Source organism: Scatophagus argus, chromosome 17 (assembly GCF_020382885.2).
Source record: "Scatophagus argus isolate fScaArg1 chromosome 17, fScaArg1.pri, whole genome shotgun sequence".
NCBI classification, from domain to species: Eukaryota; Metazoa; Chordata; class Actinopteri; family Scatophagidae; genus Scatophagus; species Scatophagus argus.
In genome coordinates, this window is record NC_058509.1 from 21,192,498 (window position 1) to 21,208,138 (window position 15,641).

Below are 15,641 nucleotides of genomic sequence, written 5' to 3' on the forward strand. Positions count from 1 at the left end.
GTAAACATAATAATGGAGCTAATGACATGTTACTGTGACATATAAACCTGCTCAATCAAGGTGTCTTATGAGATGTGCATAGTGTATAATGACGTGCAGGCTTCACTGTATTCAGCCACACATTATATTCAGTCATTCAGGTCAGACTCATCCTCCTTGGTCAAGTATGTATAAGCTGCTCTCAATGTATTTTTGACCCAGATTCTAAAAAAAGAGGTTGGGACACGTTAAACAGAATGTGATAATTTGCTAATCCTTTTTGAAATATACTCAATTGAAAACAGATCAGAAACAATATATTTTAACTGATATGCTTCATTCATTTTTGTAAATATTTTTCCAATTATGAATTTGATGCCAGCAAAACCTGTCAAACAAAGGGGCAACAAAAGACTGGGAAAGTTGTGTACTGCTCAAAAACACAGAACATTCAACAGGTAAGAAGGTTCATTGGTAACAGGTGATAGTATCATTATGAAAGGGGCATCCTTGAAAGGAACGAGGTTCACCTCTTTGTGAAAAACTGCATGGGCAAATAGTCCAGCGGTTTAAGAAAGCTTCCCTCAACGCATATTTGTAAAGAACTTAGTGATTTCACCATCTACAATCCATCATGGCATCAAAAGATTTGAGAATCCAGAGAAATCTCTGAACGTAAGGGGCAAGGCCAAAACCCAACACTGAATATCTGTGACCTTTGAACCCTCAGGCCCCACAGCATTAAAAACAGACATGACTGTATAAAGGATGTTGCTACATGGGAATGGGAACGCCATTGTCAGTAATCACAGTTCATTGTTGCTTCTACAAATGCAAGTTAAGACTGCCATGCAGAGCAAAACCCATGTATCATCAGCATACAAAAACTGACTTCCCTGGGCCTGAGATCATCTGAAATGGACTGCCAAAGTACAAAAGTGTGCTATGGTGTGATGAGTGCATATTTTAACTTGTTTTGGGAAATCATGGACATTATGTGATCCAGGCTAAAGAGGAAAAGGACCATCCAGATTGTTACCAGCAAAAACTTTAAACGAGCTTCTGTGATGGTATGGGGGTGTGTTACCACCAATGACACAGGTAATACCCACACATTTCACCTTCAAAACAGTGTCCTGAGTTCCTAAACACTTGCTGAGTGGTGATGAAACACAGCGGTAAACACCTGAAATTTAGAATGAATGTATTTTTACAAAAGACAATTAGGTTTATCAGTTAACATTAAATATCTTTGTGCTGTATTTACTTTAACATAAGTCAAAAGAAGGACCTGCAAATCATTGCATTCTGTTTTTATTTCTTTAACACCCAATTCCAAAAACAGTTTACAAAAAAATTTAAAAGGATATATTAATAAAATCAAATGCAACAAAGCTGAAGAACTATTAATAATAATAATAATAATAATACATTTTATTTATGGGTGTCTGTCTTGACACTGAAGGTCACCGTACAGATAAAAGCCACACAATAAAATACAGTAAAATACAACAAAAAAACAATAGAATACAGTTTTTTTAAAAAAATAAATTAAAAAATAAAATAACACAATGACAGTAGTGGCAATATCAAATGCCCTCATCATCTGTACAGACATGTGTTCAGGCCCCCCCACTCATAGAGACTAGGAAAGCCTGGACAGATGAGTTTTGACTTGGGATTACGGAGGTCAGGGGAAATGATTTCCATAGCCAAGCCATAGCCATTCTAACCCAACTACATGTCTCTTAGACCCCATCCCAACTAAGCTCCTCAAGGACGTCTTTCCCTTGATTGGCGTTTCCCTCTTAGATCAGATAAACTTATCCTTAACAACAGGTTATGTACCACAGGCGTTTAAAATTATTGTTATTAGACCTTTACTTAAAAAACCTTCACTTGACCCAGACATCTTAGCAAACTATAGGCCGATATCCAACCTCCCGTTCTTATCCAAAATACTCGAAAGAGTGGTTGCAAATCAGTTAATTGATCACCTACACAGGAACAGTCTCTTTGAGATGTTTCAGTCTGGTTTTAGAGCCCATCACAGCACAGAAACAGCACTGGTTAAAGTCACAAATGACCTCCTCATGGCATCAGACCGTGGGCTTGTCTCCATACTTGTTTTGCTAGATCTCAGTGCTGCTTTCGACACTGTAGATCACAGCATTTTATTACACAGATTAGAACATGAGACTAGGATCACAGGGACTGCGCTACGCTGGTTCAAATCATATTTAACAGATAGATTTCACTTTGCTCAAGTTAATAATGTTTCCTCTTCATATATAAGGGTTAGCCTCGGTGTTCCACAAGGTTCAGTGCTTGGGCCGATCCTGTTCACCTTATACATGCTCCCTCTAGGAAATATTATTCAGAAACATGGCATAAACTTTCATTGTTATGCTGATGACACTCAGCTGTACTTATCCTTAAAGCCTGAAGAAACAGAGCCGTTAGCCAGACTCCAGGCATGTCTTAAGGACATAAAGGACTGGATGACCTCCAATTTTTTATTATTAAACTCAGACAAAACTGAGATCATTGTTCTAGGCCCCAAACACCTTAGAAATAGAATAGCTGATAATATTCTCTCTCTGGACGGCATTACTTTGGCCTCCAGTACGACTGCAAGGAACCTCGGCGTTATCTTTGATCTAGACGTGTCATTTATTCATCACATTAAACAGACCTCTAAGACCGCCTTCTTTCACCTCCGTAATATCGCTAAGATTAGGAGTGTCCTCTCTCAGAGTGATGCTGAAAAACTTGTTCATGCTTTTGTTACTTCTAGGCTGGACTACTGCAACTCACTATTGTCAGGATGTCCAAATTATTCTATTAATAACCTGCAGCTGATCCAAAATGCAGCAGCTAGAGTTTTAACAGGAATCAGTAAAAGGGATCATGTCTCCCCCATCTTAGCTTCTCTTCACTGGCTTCCGGTAAAATTCAGAATAGACTTTAAAATTCTCCTACTTACATATAAGGCCCTAAATGGACTCGCCCCATCATACCTGCAGGATCTAATAGTCCCATATATTCCCAATAGATCACTCAGATCACAGAGTGCAGGTTTACTTACAGTTCCCAGAATTTATAAAAGTAGAACGGGAGGACGAGCCTTTAGCTATCAGGCACCCCTGCTGTGGAACCAGTTGCCAATCTGGGTTCGACAGGCAGACACCACCTCCACTTTTAAGACTAAACTTAAAACCTTTCTGTTTAGTAAAGCATATAGTTAGCACCAAATAAAGTGTGTAGGGCTGGTAGGCATAGTTTCACTCACCTCATGCTATATAGCCGCAGGTAGAATAGGTCTGACTAACTGTTAATCTTTAAATCTCTATCATAGCTAAGCTGCTATAGGCCTATGCTGCCGGGGGACACAAACATGATCCACCAAGCAGTTTCCCCTCCTCCTTTTCCTCTTCTATCCTCTCCCCTCGTCAGATTAACATGCAGTTCATTATTGTATGTCACTAACTGTGTGTCCAGTGCTCCTCGTAGTCTTGTGTCTCTCCCTCCCTTTCTCTCTCTCTCTCTCTGTATCTTTCTGCAGGTATCTCTCCATCCAGATCTTCAAGTTGAACTGTAGCCGGCTCTATGACCAACCCAATGTGTTGACATCTGCCTGTCATTCCTCTGTGTACCGACTATGGGCGGGGTGGTTCTCCCTACGGGCCGAAATCGAACTGATAGGATAGTGATTCTCAACATCACATAAAAAAAGAATACATGAATGTTACAGCAGTTCATTATAATTTTCAATACTATAAATTTCCTATAACTTGTGAAATGTTAAAATCATATTGAGGTGGTAGCAAAAAGTGAAACTAAACAGTTGAGATTTTGTTTTGCTTATCTTTTTAGTAATGTCATTTCTCATGTTGCAAATTGCTTTCCTGCCTGTACAACATCCATTGCACGTCTGCCCGTCCTGGGTGAGGGATCCCTCCTCTGTTGCTCACCCTGAGGTTTCTTCCATTTTTTCCTGTTAAAGGTTTTTCTGGGAGTTTTTCCTTAGTCGATGTGAGGGTCGAAGGGCAGAGGATGTTGCTGATGTTATGTTAAGCCCTTTGAGACAAACTGCTTGTAAAAATGGGCTATACAAATAAAGTTGACTTGACTTGACTTGACATAGTTGGGGGGCAGAGTGAGTGAATGCTCTGCCACCCGTGGTAGTGAGGCGAACAGGGGGGACAGTGAGACAGATTTAAGAGGAGGATCTGAGGATACATACAAGAAGGTGAAAAAATTTATTTTTTATTTTTAAATATTTTCAAGGACTTTAGGGTTTTAGACACTTCAGGAGAACAATGGGATTGTATAGCTGTAAATGCATCATCATTTTAAAACTGTAGACAACATTCTTCAAGTCTTATCTTAAGGTAAGGGAAGCCAGCATGGCTTGGTTTGTGGTGGAACATGTGAATGTTTTCCCTCAGTAGTCTTTGTGCTCAGAATCAGACATCTTTGTCAATAAACTACAGTGATAACAGTATTAGTGACATAAGCCATCAGGTCCACAATCAGGCACGTATCTCCCATTGAGGATACTGTGGTGAAGTGCACTGTAGCAATCTGGTGAGAGTTTATGTTATAAAAGATATGTTCTTAAAGCAAATTAGTAAATTAGTTCAGGTAATGTGTTTGATTTAGGTTACCATCAGTTTGATGAAAAAAATCTGATTCATCCTCCAACAGATCAATGGGAAAAAAAACAACATGTTCAAATATGAGATTGGTCGGTAAATTTGTTCACTGAAAGTTAAAAGAAAATAAAGATTCATTAAGTGATGACGCTGCTGACGTAACAACGTACGTATCTCTTTTAAGTGACGTAAGAACGTATTACTGGTGCTCCGTCCTCTGTTAGTACTTTGCTACTTAGCGTGTGCGTCTTTCAATTTTAAGTTTAATTTACAATTTAGATTCTGCGCAAATTTTCATCGGAATATTCACATCCATTCCAGCGCCATGAGCACGTTGTGGATGGGGAACGTGAGTTGTTAACTTTTCCGATGAATCATGTATTTTTACTGTCATGCTAACGTTAGCTGTCTCCACATACGTTGAGCTCTAAACGTTGTGCGAATGAATAGAGTTCAAAACTACAGAAACACAGCACTTTGGCGTTGCGTTGTTGGATAGTTTGGGTTACTCTTTACACCAGGAAAAAGAAACGGAGCACTCCATTGTTGTTGTGTTCATGTAACATGTTCAACTGGTAAACACTCCTCTCCACTACAGCCTGTGACGGTATACCGTCTGCTATCAACTACTCAGGGATGAAATCGATTCAAATGGGGATGTGTATTTATGAAAACAATGTAACCGTCTTTAAGGAATGTGCCTGTAGAATAACATAAAGCATACCGAGGCTCTGTCCCCCTCCCGCACTTCCGCTCGTCATTTGCTGTGCATTACAGACTCGTTCCGTTTTTCACCTCTCACAGTAACTATTTTCCCTAACTAAACCTCTTCAAAGCACTGTGTTTACATTTGTGAAGCCTGGGTTCTATTAACATTTCGCTTTCAGATTTGTGCACCTTTTAGTCTCTTTATGAAAGGATGATTTCACATAGTTTGCATGCATGCTGTCCATCCAGATCACTGCAGACCAGGTGCACATACAACGCGGCTGTATTTAGATTTATCAAACCTGGAGCAAGTAAGCACGAATACGTTCAATTCATTTAAAACACTGAAAAACTTTAAAACCCTTAAAAACTTGAAACAGTGTTTTAATGTAGGTCAGCTTGATATTAACTGGATGGGGGAAACATGATGGAAAATGTCCTTTTTTTCTATAACACACACAATAAATGTTTATAAATGCGAACTGGGCTTTAACAGAAGGCCAAATGATGTGTGGTACAGCCTGTTTTAGAACTTTAGTCTGGAAATCAGAATTTCTGAACTGAAAGCCAGCTTTAGCCTTGTATAACCTCTTCTATTACTGAATAGAAGAAGAATCAGCTTTATTGACAGTATATATATTTTTACACACACTGAATTCGTCTTCTGCATTTGACCCATCCTTAGTTGAACACACACATGCAACACCCTGCAAATTACATGCAGTGAAACACACACAGGAGCAGTGGGCAGCATCAAGCGCCCGGGGAGCATATTGGGGGGTTAAGTGCCTGCTCAAGGGCACATCACCCGGCTAATCGGGGGGGGGGGGCATTTTTCGCATTAATCACTCCACCACACCCAAATTTTTCCTGCCCGTCCGGTGGGGGAATCGAACCGATGACCCTCCGATCACAAGGCCACGGCTGCCCCCAGCATGCTTCCTCAGCTCTTTGTGTTTCTCTTTCTTTGTAGTTGGAGTCTTACATGGATGAGAAGTTTATCACCAGAGCCTTTGCCACAATGGGTGAGCAGGTGAATAATGTGCGGATCATACGCAACAAGATGACAGGGTAAGAACTAAATCCAAAAGCAGTTCTTTTTTCCAGTAGTTTTCTTCTGACATTAAATAATATACTGTCACTCAGGGGTGCTCTGGGTTACTGCTTCGTGGAGATGACAGATGAGGCCACAGCTGAGCGGTGTCTGCGCAAAATCAACGGAAAAGCCTTACCAGGAGCCAGTCCTGTATGAAGAGCACTTTTTTCTTTTCTTTGTTTTTTTTGTTACAATATTATTATTATTAGTTCTTATGGCTGTTGATAAAGACTCATGAAAAGTGGAACTTCATAATGTCTGTTTCCACAGCCCACAAGATTCAAGTTGAACAGAGCCACCTTTGGGAAACAAGACAGTGTGTGAGTCTAAATGGAAAAAGCACACTTTGAAGTTATGATGTCAGCTTAGTCCCTCCTTTTTTCTTCGTATGTCTTTATGGGTTTTTTTCCTCTTGTTGCAGTCAGATGTATTCTCTGTTTGTGGGAGATCTAACTCCAGAGGTGGACGATGGAATGCTTTATGAGTTCTTTTACAATCGCTACCCTTCCTGTCGTGGTGGCAAAGTGGTGCTGGACAGCATGGGCAACTCTAAGTGAGTATTAACATGTCACCACACACTGTGGACAAAATACACTATATAGACAAAAGCATTGGGACACCTGACCATTACACCAACAGGGACTTCAATGACATCACATTCTAAATACATAGACAGCTGTGCAGCTTTTATGACAACTTCTAACATGGCTTTCCACAAGATTCTGTTTCTGTGGGAACTTTTACCCATTCATGCAGTAGAGCTATAGTGAGGTCAGGCACTGATTCTTGTTGAAAGGTTCTGGCTAAAGGTTCTAAAGCTGCTGAGAGCAACTTTTACTGAGGCACATAAATAACTCATAAGCTAAGACATGATATTCTTTGATATTCCACAAATTCTGCTTGTTGTTGGCACATGGCACCTACATTTCCCACAAAGCTACTTGATCACCAACAGTTCAGTTGGAGATTCAGGTATTATGCCGATCAGCCACAAGATTAAAACCACTGACAGGTGAAGTGAATAACATTAATGGTCTGTTTACAATGCAATGTTCTGGCAGTCATGTGGATGTTCTTTCACACTCACCACCCACCTAAACATTGCAGACCAGACCAAATACAACCCCCCCCCTCCCCATGCTAGAAAAGTGCTCAGGACCTGGGCGCCCACCCTCAATACACAGCACCCAAAGGATCCAACATTCTGATGCTGGTGACCACAAAATACCCCCATGTCCATTGCCCTGACAGGTCAGATCTGGCATCATCATTCACAGAAGATCCTGGAAGTCAATGCACAGATCATGAGGGGGCCTCTCAGATGGGCCAGTGGTCAGAAACTGATAAAGGCTCTTGGCTTATTAAAGAATGAGGCTAAAACTGTCATATTGCCATAGCTGATGATAGGGGAAACATTGAGACAGAAGGATTGTGACAGAAGTGTGAAACTGAAACTCATTTAGATACTGTTATGGCAATTTCATTTCTGCCTGTAGTGAGTTAAGCAAAGGAAAACACAACAAATCCAGAAGACCAAAATGTTTTAACCTCTACAGAGAGGAGGCAACACACAGAACCACACGGCAGCAAGCAGTTCAGAGTTGTGCCCCACTGGTTGAAGACTTCATCCCATTTTATTCTTTCTGATGTGTCTCTGGTTCTTCACAGGTTGAAGGAATGTCTGCTTTACCCAGGATGTTATTTATAACAGGGCTATAACAGTCAGTTCACCAGGTCATTACTTGGTCACTATAACACTACACAACTAAAAGCTACAGATTAAATACATTAAGTATGAAGTAAAAGTAAACATTATGTAATTGTTACTACAAAGCATACAAAATTTCCATCACAATACCATGGTCACAGTCCAGTCACTGAGAATCATCGTAGAACCTACTCACTAGGCCCATATTCTGAATTCTCCAGCATTTTAAAGAAAAGTTTAGTTCAGTTGCACTGATGTGTTTCTCTGGAAGATCACCAGTAATTTGACTTTCACCTCTGTCTCATTGTAGGGGCTGTGGCTTTGTTCAGTTCCCAGATGAGCGGCTGCAGAAGCGGGCATTAGAAGAGTGTCAGGGTGCTGTGGGGCTGGGTGGTAAACCTCTGAGACTGAGCCTGGCTGCTAACAAGTGAGTCCAGTTCTGCTGTCACCAAGGTTGCTGGAGCAAAGACCAAATGATGGTGGATTTTAGCAGCGTGTCTCTTTCTCCCTTGTGAGTTTAAGGAACAGGCAGCAACAGCAGTCAGAACACAGATCGCTGCAGTCCAGCTCAGGATACAGAAACCAGTATGACCAGTACAGCCAGTACCAGCAGCAGGCCTATCCTGGCTATTACCCATCCTGGGGCTACGATCACACTGGTGGAGGTTATGGCTACAATTATCAGCAGTATGATTACACACAGTATCCCCAACCACAGGTAAGCTGTGTGTTTTTTACAGCTACCAGTCAGTCATTGTTATCACACATGAGTCATTCTGTTATGTTCTATTATGTTTTTTAGGGAAGTGAAGTTGTTGAGGACGATGGACTTGAAGGTTGGTGTTGGCATCTGCGACTTCAAGTTATTTTTGTTATTAATTTTCATTTTATGTCATTATTAGAATTTTGATTGTTTAGTTCCAGGGTGGTTACTTCAGGTTGTTTATTTTTGCTGATTAACAAGAAATATTGCATAAATAAACATTAATCAGCAAATTTGGGTTTAGTCCCTTGTTTAGCACAGTATTGTATTCGTCAATGAGAGCATTGACAGTTAAATTCTTTAAATGGGTGATTTATGGGTGGTTTATGCTCTGTGTATTTTGCCATTGCTTTAGCTGGACTCATGTCTGTGAAGCACGTATTTAACGCTTTGTCCATGTATTGCAGATCCCAGTGTGGAGTTGGATGTGGTGGAGGCCAACAACAAGTTCATGGAGCTCAGTGAGGAACTCTATGATGCTCTGATGGAGTGTCATTGGCAACTGGCAGAGTTATCTAAAGAGCAGGACTATATGACATCCAGCCTACCAGAGCCCATTTACTGCTGAAACTGAACACATTTTCTTTTCTACAGTTTGCGTCCCCAGTCTTTCATTTTCACTTGTCTGCTGAAATTTTGAGACTATGGATTATTTTTCTAAAGACATAAAGGAAATAAGTCATGGTAATGGATCTGTTGAAGTGTATAAACCCACTGAAAATGTAGAGTGAGTAAACAGCTGTTGGTTACAAAAGAAAATATTTAGTATTTATTTATAGAACCACAAACATACTGAAATCCAAAGGATAACAATGCCAATGACAAATTAAAAGACTGTTGTCTGTGGTATTGACTGGATGGTCTGTTCAGTCCTTATGGATCCAGCACGCTCTGTAGTGTCCTCCTTCCTGAGTGTGTGCTTCGCTGAATCACTGCAGGCTCTGGCTGAAGCATAATTAAGTTTCACTGAACATCTGGCCTGTGGTACACCATTCATCTAAGGAAGTGCTTCGCTTAAAACATAAAGGCATTGATGTAGATATGAAAGATCTCATCTGCACGTATCACATAGATGAAATGCATGTTTTCTTGGAAGAAATTTGCTCAGAAGGAATTTAATTCAGTCACAACATTTCAGTGAAAAACTGAAAAATTCATTGTAATAGCTTACGAAATTGTCGCATTTTTTTTGTACATATTAGACCAGGCATGTCAAACTGGTCCACAGGAGGGCCGGCGTGGCTGCAGGTTTTCTTTCCAACCAAGTAGCAGCACACCAGACTTGACTCATTTAATCAACTGATTTCCGTCTTCAGACAGTTGATTGGTCAAACGGTGTGCTCTTGGTTGGTTGGCACAAAAACCTGCAGCCACAGTGGCCCTCCTGTGGACCAGTTTGACATGCCTGTATTAGACCATAAAAAAAACAACAAAAAAAAAACATTAAAAATATAGCAGGTTAATCATGCTCTGGTGCCCTTTGACCTGTTCCGGCCACAGGCAGAGGTACAGGAGAATGAGCTGGTTGGTCCAATGAGTGGAACATTTGCATTTAAAAATCGCAGACGGCACTGTTAATAAGTGCATCGTTCTCTGCAATTTTTGCGGTAAGGAATTTTCATATCATCTGAGTACTTAAAGCCTGAAATATCACTGTAGAACATTTCACAACAAACCTGAAGGCCTGACATGGCACAGCCCCTGATGCTGGCGCTAGCAGCCAGTCTCATCAGCCTACACAAGGCATTCAGGTGCAAACTGAGCAAGTTTACCTGTGACTAACTCCCTTGCAGAATGCAATGGACTGTAGGCCAGTTTCGGTGGAAAAAAACGCATAAATAATCGGGTGAAGAGAGACATTTGGTTGTCTTTTAGTTGATTTAGTGTCGATGTAGTACCGCAGGTTAATACAGAGTCACGCTCCTGCAGGAGTGCGAACAGTTTCAAACTGACTGACCAGGAATGACCAATTGAGGGTGTTAGAGAGGGTCGTCCCAAGGCCAGGTACTTGGGAGTTGCGTCAACAATGTATTGTTATCAGTTTACTGCTTGCAGCTGTACATTGGTACTGGGAAGTACCAAGAGGTACTGATCTTCCACTGTTTGGGTAGCAATATCTCATTGAGGCGCCAGCTGTCTTAGTATAGTCTATTTTGCCTATGTGACCTCGTCAGGCGGAACAGAGCGTGACCCTGATATCTGCTATGGAAACACAGGTATGCAATGTTGATATACAACTAATATCTAAAGTTTAGTATATATGTGTCCTGAGAGGAAGAGTAGACTTGAGAATTTGCATGGCAATGCACTGAGCAACTTCGGTTCTATATTTATGCTGTTTCTCCCCGAGTGTCACTAAATACTTCATCATAAGTCTAACCCTAACCCTAGCCCTTCTGAGTCCGGGTCTGAGGTTTTCCCCAACAGCGAGATTTATTTCTCTGTGTGAGGATGAGAGTTGTCTGTGTATTCTGAATGGAGGGTGGCTGTTCTGAGAAATAAAAGACCCTGAACTTTGAAGTCTATGTCAGTGTTTCACTGATTCACTGATTCCCCCATCTGCCAAAATTCATTTGAATTGAAATATTTTTAAATACTTTCACAGCAAAAATTGATTCATGCGATTAATTTCGATCAATTAATAACAGAGCACATAATGAATTAGATTAACTTTTTCAATCTCTTGTACATATCCATATATATATTATATATAAAATGAGGGACTTGCATGTGCCTTGATCTTGATGATGATGATCTTTGTCAGAATATTACAGTGTATTACAGACAGCGCCATGGATCAGAAAAAGAAAGAAAAAAAAGCCAAGAAGGAAGGGTGTGAAGATGTCTTTGTGGGCGGGTAAAGATTAGACAGAGAAAAGGTGGAATAAAAGAAAATTTATGATAAATGGAGGAGGACAGTGCCTACCACAGGCTCCACAAGGTCACAAGCCTGGTGGAAGTTAGCACAACTGAATTTCTCTGCAGTGACAACGATTGGCAGACAAAATATGAACTTCTGCAGGAGAACTTCAGAGAGAAGATGACCAATAAGAACAGAGGTGGAGGACAAAAGTAAAAGAGCTAGAAGAGGAAAGGAAAGAACTGTCTGAAAAAGAACAGAGCTGGAAGATGAAGGTAAAAGTATAGATGAAGAAAATGAAGAACAGAGCTAGGAGACAGGTGTAACATTGTTGGAGGAAGAAATGAAAGAACTGGCCAATGAAGAACAGATCTGGGAATCAAAAGTAAAATAGTTGGAAGAAGAAGTGAAAAAACTGGCTGAGAAAGAGCAGAGCTGGAACAGACTAAAACAGGTGGAGAAAGAAAAGAATGAAAAGGAGGACCTCTGTCTGGAAATGCACCAGACCAGGGACTTAAATCATTGAAAAGACTGAGAATATAACTGAATTTAGAAGTTAGGGAAAGTCAAATGTCCAACACTTAGTGAACGCCTACATTTGTGAATGATGGGAGGTCAGGTGAAAGTCTTAAATCTAAATCTAAATCTGAAGTCTACCATCTTTTGTTCAACTTTTCTCTTTAATAATGACACAGGAAGAGGGACCCCCTCAAGCAGCACTATTTGATCTCAGGATCCATTACTGTGATTTCTTCCACAATGTCTTAATTTCTCATGAATGTGGCATAAAATGAGAGTGGCGATATGCTGATCTTTAGTAAGAATGACCAGGTGTATGCTGTTCATGTATTGCTGCTTGCTGACCATACCTCTGACTCTGAAGAGCCTGGTTTGCAGCAGTGGATCAAGTTTCTAAGTGTTACTGCCTTTCTCCACTCTAGAAGTTCCTCTTTTCAAAGCAGTTTTTTCATCACTGAACTTGTTTAGCACACAGTTCTGAATTATGGCAGCTTGACCAGCGTCAATATCTTCAAGAGACAAGGTTTGACTGCCCAGTGCAGCTCTAAATCTTTGCTTCTGCTTTTCCACTTCTGTGCATCTTTGTTGATCACATATTCAGTACTTGTGGTTCATCTTTGATGACAACAGTATGCACTGTAGCTTCTCCTGCTGAGTGTTTCTGTGGGAACATTTTTGTTCTTCAATGTCTGGGCCATGAATCCATCTGCTTCGTATAAGAAAGTACTGTCACCTCTCACCCTGTGAGTATGCCCATCATGAGACAACAGTGGCTTCTCTTACAGCTGAAATCCTATAGGCCACGAAGTTGTGAAAGCATTTTTCCTGCATTCCTGTATTTTCCTGATGCACTTCTGCTCTGTTGTGCTAACTGTCCAGAGGGTTGGATAGCCTCGAATCCTTGGGATAGGGACTTTGTTTACTGGAGCAACTCTTGCCTGTCTTATCATGAAGGCAATATGAATCATTTTCTTATCATTCTGCAGCCTCAGGTATGAAACTCACTAGCATGATTATTCCTCCTTTAATGTAACATTTCTGAAATTTTGTTTTCAGGCAAAAGATAACATTGAGCATGGCAACATTATCCTTATGGTCATCTCAAGCAGTAATGTCCATTGTTCAATTAAATTCATTTCATTTGAACTTATTTATATAGCTCCAAACCACAACAAGAGTTATCTCATGATGCTTTCCAGTTAGAGCAGTTCTGGACCAAACTTGTTTACAAGAGGGAGAGAGAGAATGCACAGAGACAGATTTGCGTAGTAACAGCAATAATAACAGAGTAATGGAACAATATATTATAATAATGATAGTAGTAGCGGAAGTAGTACTAGTAATAATAATGTAGAAATACAACATACACAAAGTTAGTGACAGGGCATTAATCTAACATGTCACATGACACATCAATTTATTTATATAGTGGCAAAAGTTATCTCTGGACACTTTCCAATTAGAGCAGGTCTAGACCATACTCTTTAATTAAATTTTGTAATATAGAGAGAACCCAATATTCCCCCATGAGCAAGCACTTGGCGACAGTGGCGAGGAAAAACTGTCTTTTACAAGGCAGAAACTTAAGAGCAGACCCCGGCTCAAGGTGGGCAACCATCTGCCTTGGTCGGTTGGGTTGAGAGAGAGAGAGGGTGGGGGCGGGAGAAGGAGCACACAATTAGAGATACGTAGCAGCAATAATAAAAGAAGTATTGAAACTGTAGATAGTGATAATGATGAAGTATACAGAAGGTACTATGGTGATTATGATAACAATAGTGGTAACAATTATAATGGTAGCAGCTGTACATAGTAATAATAGAATTAAAATACTGTATATTATGACTAAACAGTAGTAATCACAACAGATTTCAAGCAGGAGGTCCAACTATGGGTACCTGCGGGACGAGAAAGCACTAGGATTCCAGGAAAGGAGTAGAGTTAGTAACATGCATTAAGAGGACATGTGTGCAGAAGGAGAAGGAGAGGAAGAGAGAGATCAGTGTGTCGTGGGAGATCCCCCGGCAGTCTAAGTCTATAGCAGCATAACTACAGATTAGCCTAAGCCAGCCCTAACTATAAGCTTTATCAAAAAGGAAAGTTTTAAGTCTACTCTTTAATGTAGAGAGGGTGTCCGCCTCTCTGACCTACACCGGAAGATGGTTCCACAGTAGAGGAGCTTGATAACTAAAGGCCCTGGTTCCCGATCTACTTTTGAAGATTCTAGGAACTACAAGTAACCCTGCATCTTGGGAGCATAAAGCTCTGGTGGGATAATAGCGTACTATCAACTCTTTAAGATATGATGCCTGGCCATTCAAGACTTAATATGTGAGGAGAAGAATTTTAAACTCTATCCTGGATTTTACAGGCAGCCAATGTAGAGAAGCCAGTACAGGAGAAATATGAATGCTGGTTCTTGTGAGTAATCATGTAGCAGCATTCTGGATTAGCTGGAGAGTCTTAAGAAACTTATTGGGGCAAACTGATAAAAGGGGGTTACAATAATCCAGCGTGGAAATAATTAAAGTATGGACTAATTTTTCTGCATCTTTCTGGCTCAGAATGTGCCCAATTTTGCAACACTGTGGAGGTGAAACATTGCAGGCTTTACAATTGAGTGTCATCTGCATAACAATGAAAATATATTGGATGTGAATAGTATTGACCCGAGCACAGAACCTTGGGGAACTCCGTGACTAACTTTTGTGAGTATGGACGATGCATGATTAACATGAACAAATTGAAATCGATCTTATAAACAGGACTGAGACTAGCTTAATGCAGTTCCTTCAATGCCAGTTAAGTGTTCCAATCTGTGCAACAAGATAGAATGGTCAATTGTGTCAAATGCAGCACTAAGGTCTAACAATTCAATTTAATTCAGTTCAATTCAATTCAATTTTATTTATATATCAACCTTTTATAATCAAAATTGTCTCTAGGTGCTTTACAGAACCCAGAGCCCGTACCCTCGAGCAAGCAGACAGTGGCAAGGAAAAACTCCCTTTTAACAGGAAGAAACCTTGAGCAGGACCCAGCTCACAAGGAAGAACTATCCTGCTGATAGTCAGCTGGGTGAAGGGGGGGAATTTACTACAACTTTCATCTCTTATCTGAATGAGAATGTCTTAAAGAAGACTTGGTTCAAAATGTAAGCCAGCTTGCACAAATAATTCAAGACACGTACAATATCATGTGTATCAGTGGGACAGAGCCTAGAGAAGGCCATGACTTTGTTCACTGATACAACGCTTCCAGTATGGCCAGTTAGAAACACTATACCTTTGGATGTGGTTGTACAACATGTCTTAAATCAGTTTGTTTCAAACATACTGAACCCGCAAGAT

At 40.5% G+C, this 15,641-nt stretch overlaps 1 protein-coding gene across 2 annotated transcripts; it reads left to right on the plus strand.

Moving 5' to 3' along the window:
- The first annotated feature begins 4,815 nt into the window (after positions 1 to 4,815).
- LOC124074986 (tRNA selenocysteine 1-associated protein 1-like) lies at positions 4,816 to 9,766 on the plus strand. 2 transcript variants are annotated; one of them, XM_046418364.1, is made up of 9 exons: positions 4,816 to 4,986; positions 6,319 to 6,416; positions 6,492 to 6,591; positions 6,712 to 6,761; positions 6,863 to 6,994; positions 8,460 to 8,576; positions 8,672 to 8,867; positions 8,952 to 8,985; positions 9,320 to 9,766. In XM_046418364.1, the coding sequence occupies exons 1-9, from the start codon at positions 4,963 to 4,965 to the stop codon at positions 9,478 to 9,480; spliced, it is 912 nt and encodes a 303-aa protein (XP_046274320.1). In that variant the 5' UTR covers positions 4,816 to 4,962; the 3' UTR covers positions 9,481 to 9,766. The 2 variants fall into 2 exon arrangements, with proteins under 2 accessions (XP_046274320.1, XP_046274319.1); XM_046418363.1 differs by having other exon boundaries at positions 4,817 to 4,986; positions 8,666 to 8,867.
- Positions 9,767 to 15,641: the final 5,875 nt, after the last annotated feature.

Excerpts from the sequence above, each read along its gene's own strand:
- LOC124074986 (XM_046418363.1), top strand. The coding sequence starts at position 4,963 with ATGAGCACGTTGTGGATGGGGAAC. Across the intron at positions 6,417-6,491 it reads ATACGCAACAAGATGACAGG|GGGTGCTCTGGGTTACTGCT; the intron begins GTAAGAACTAAA and ends ACTGTCACTCAG. Across the intron at positions 8,868-8,951 it reads CACAGTATCCCCAACCACAG|GGAAGTGAAGTTGTTGAGGA; the intron begins GTAAGCTGTGTG and ends TATGTTTTTTAG.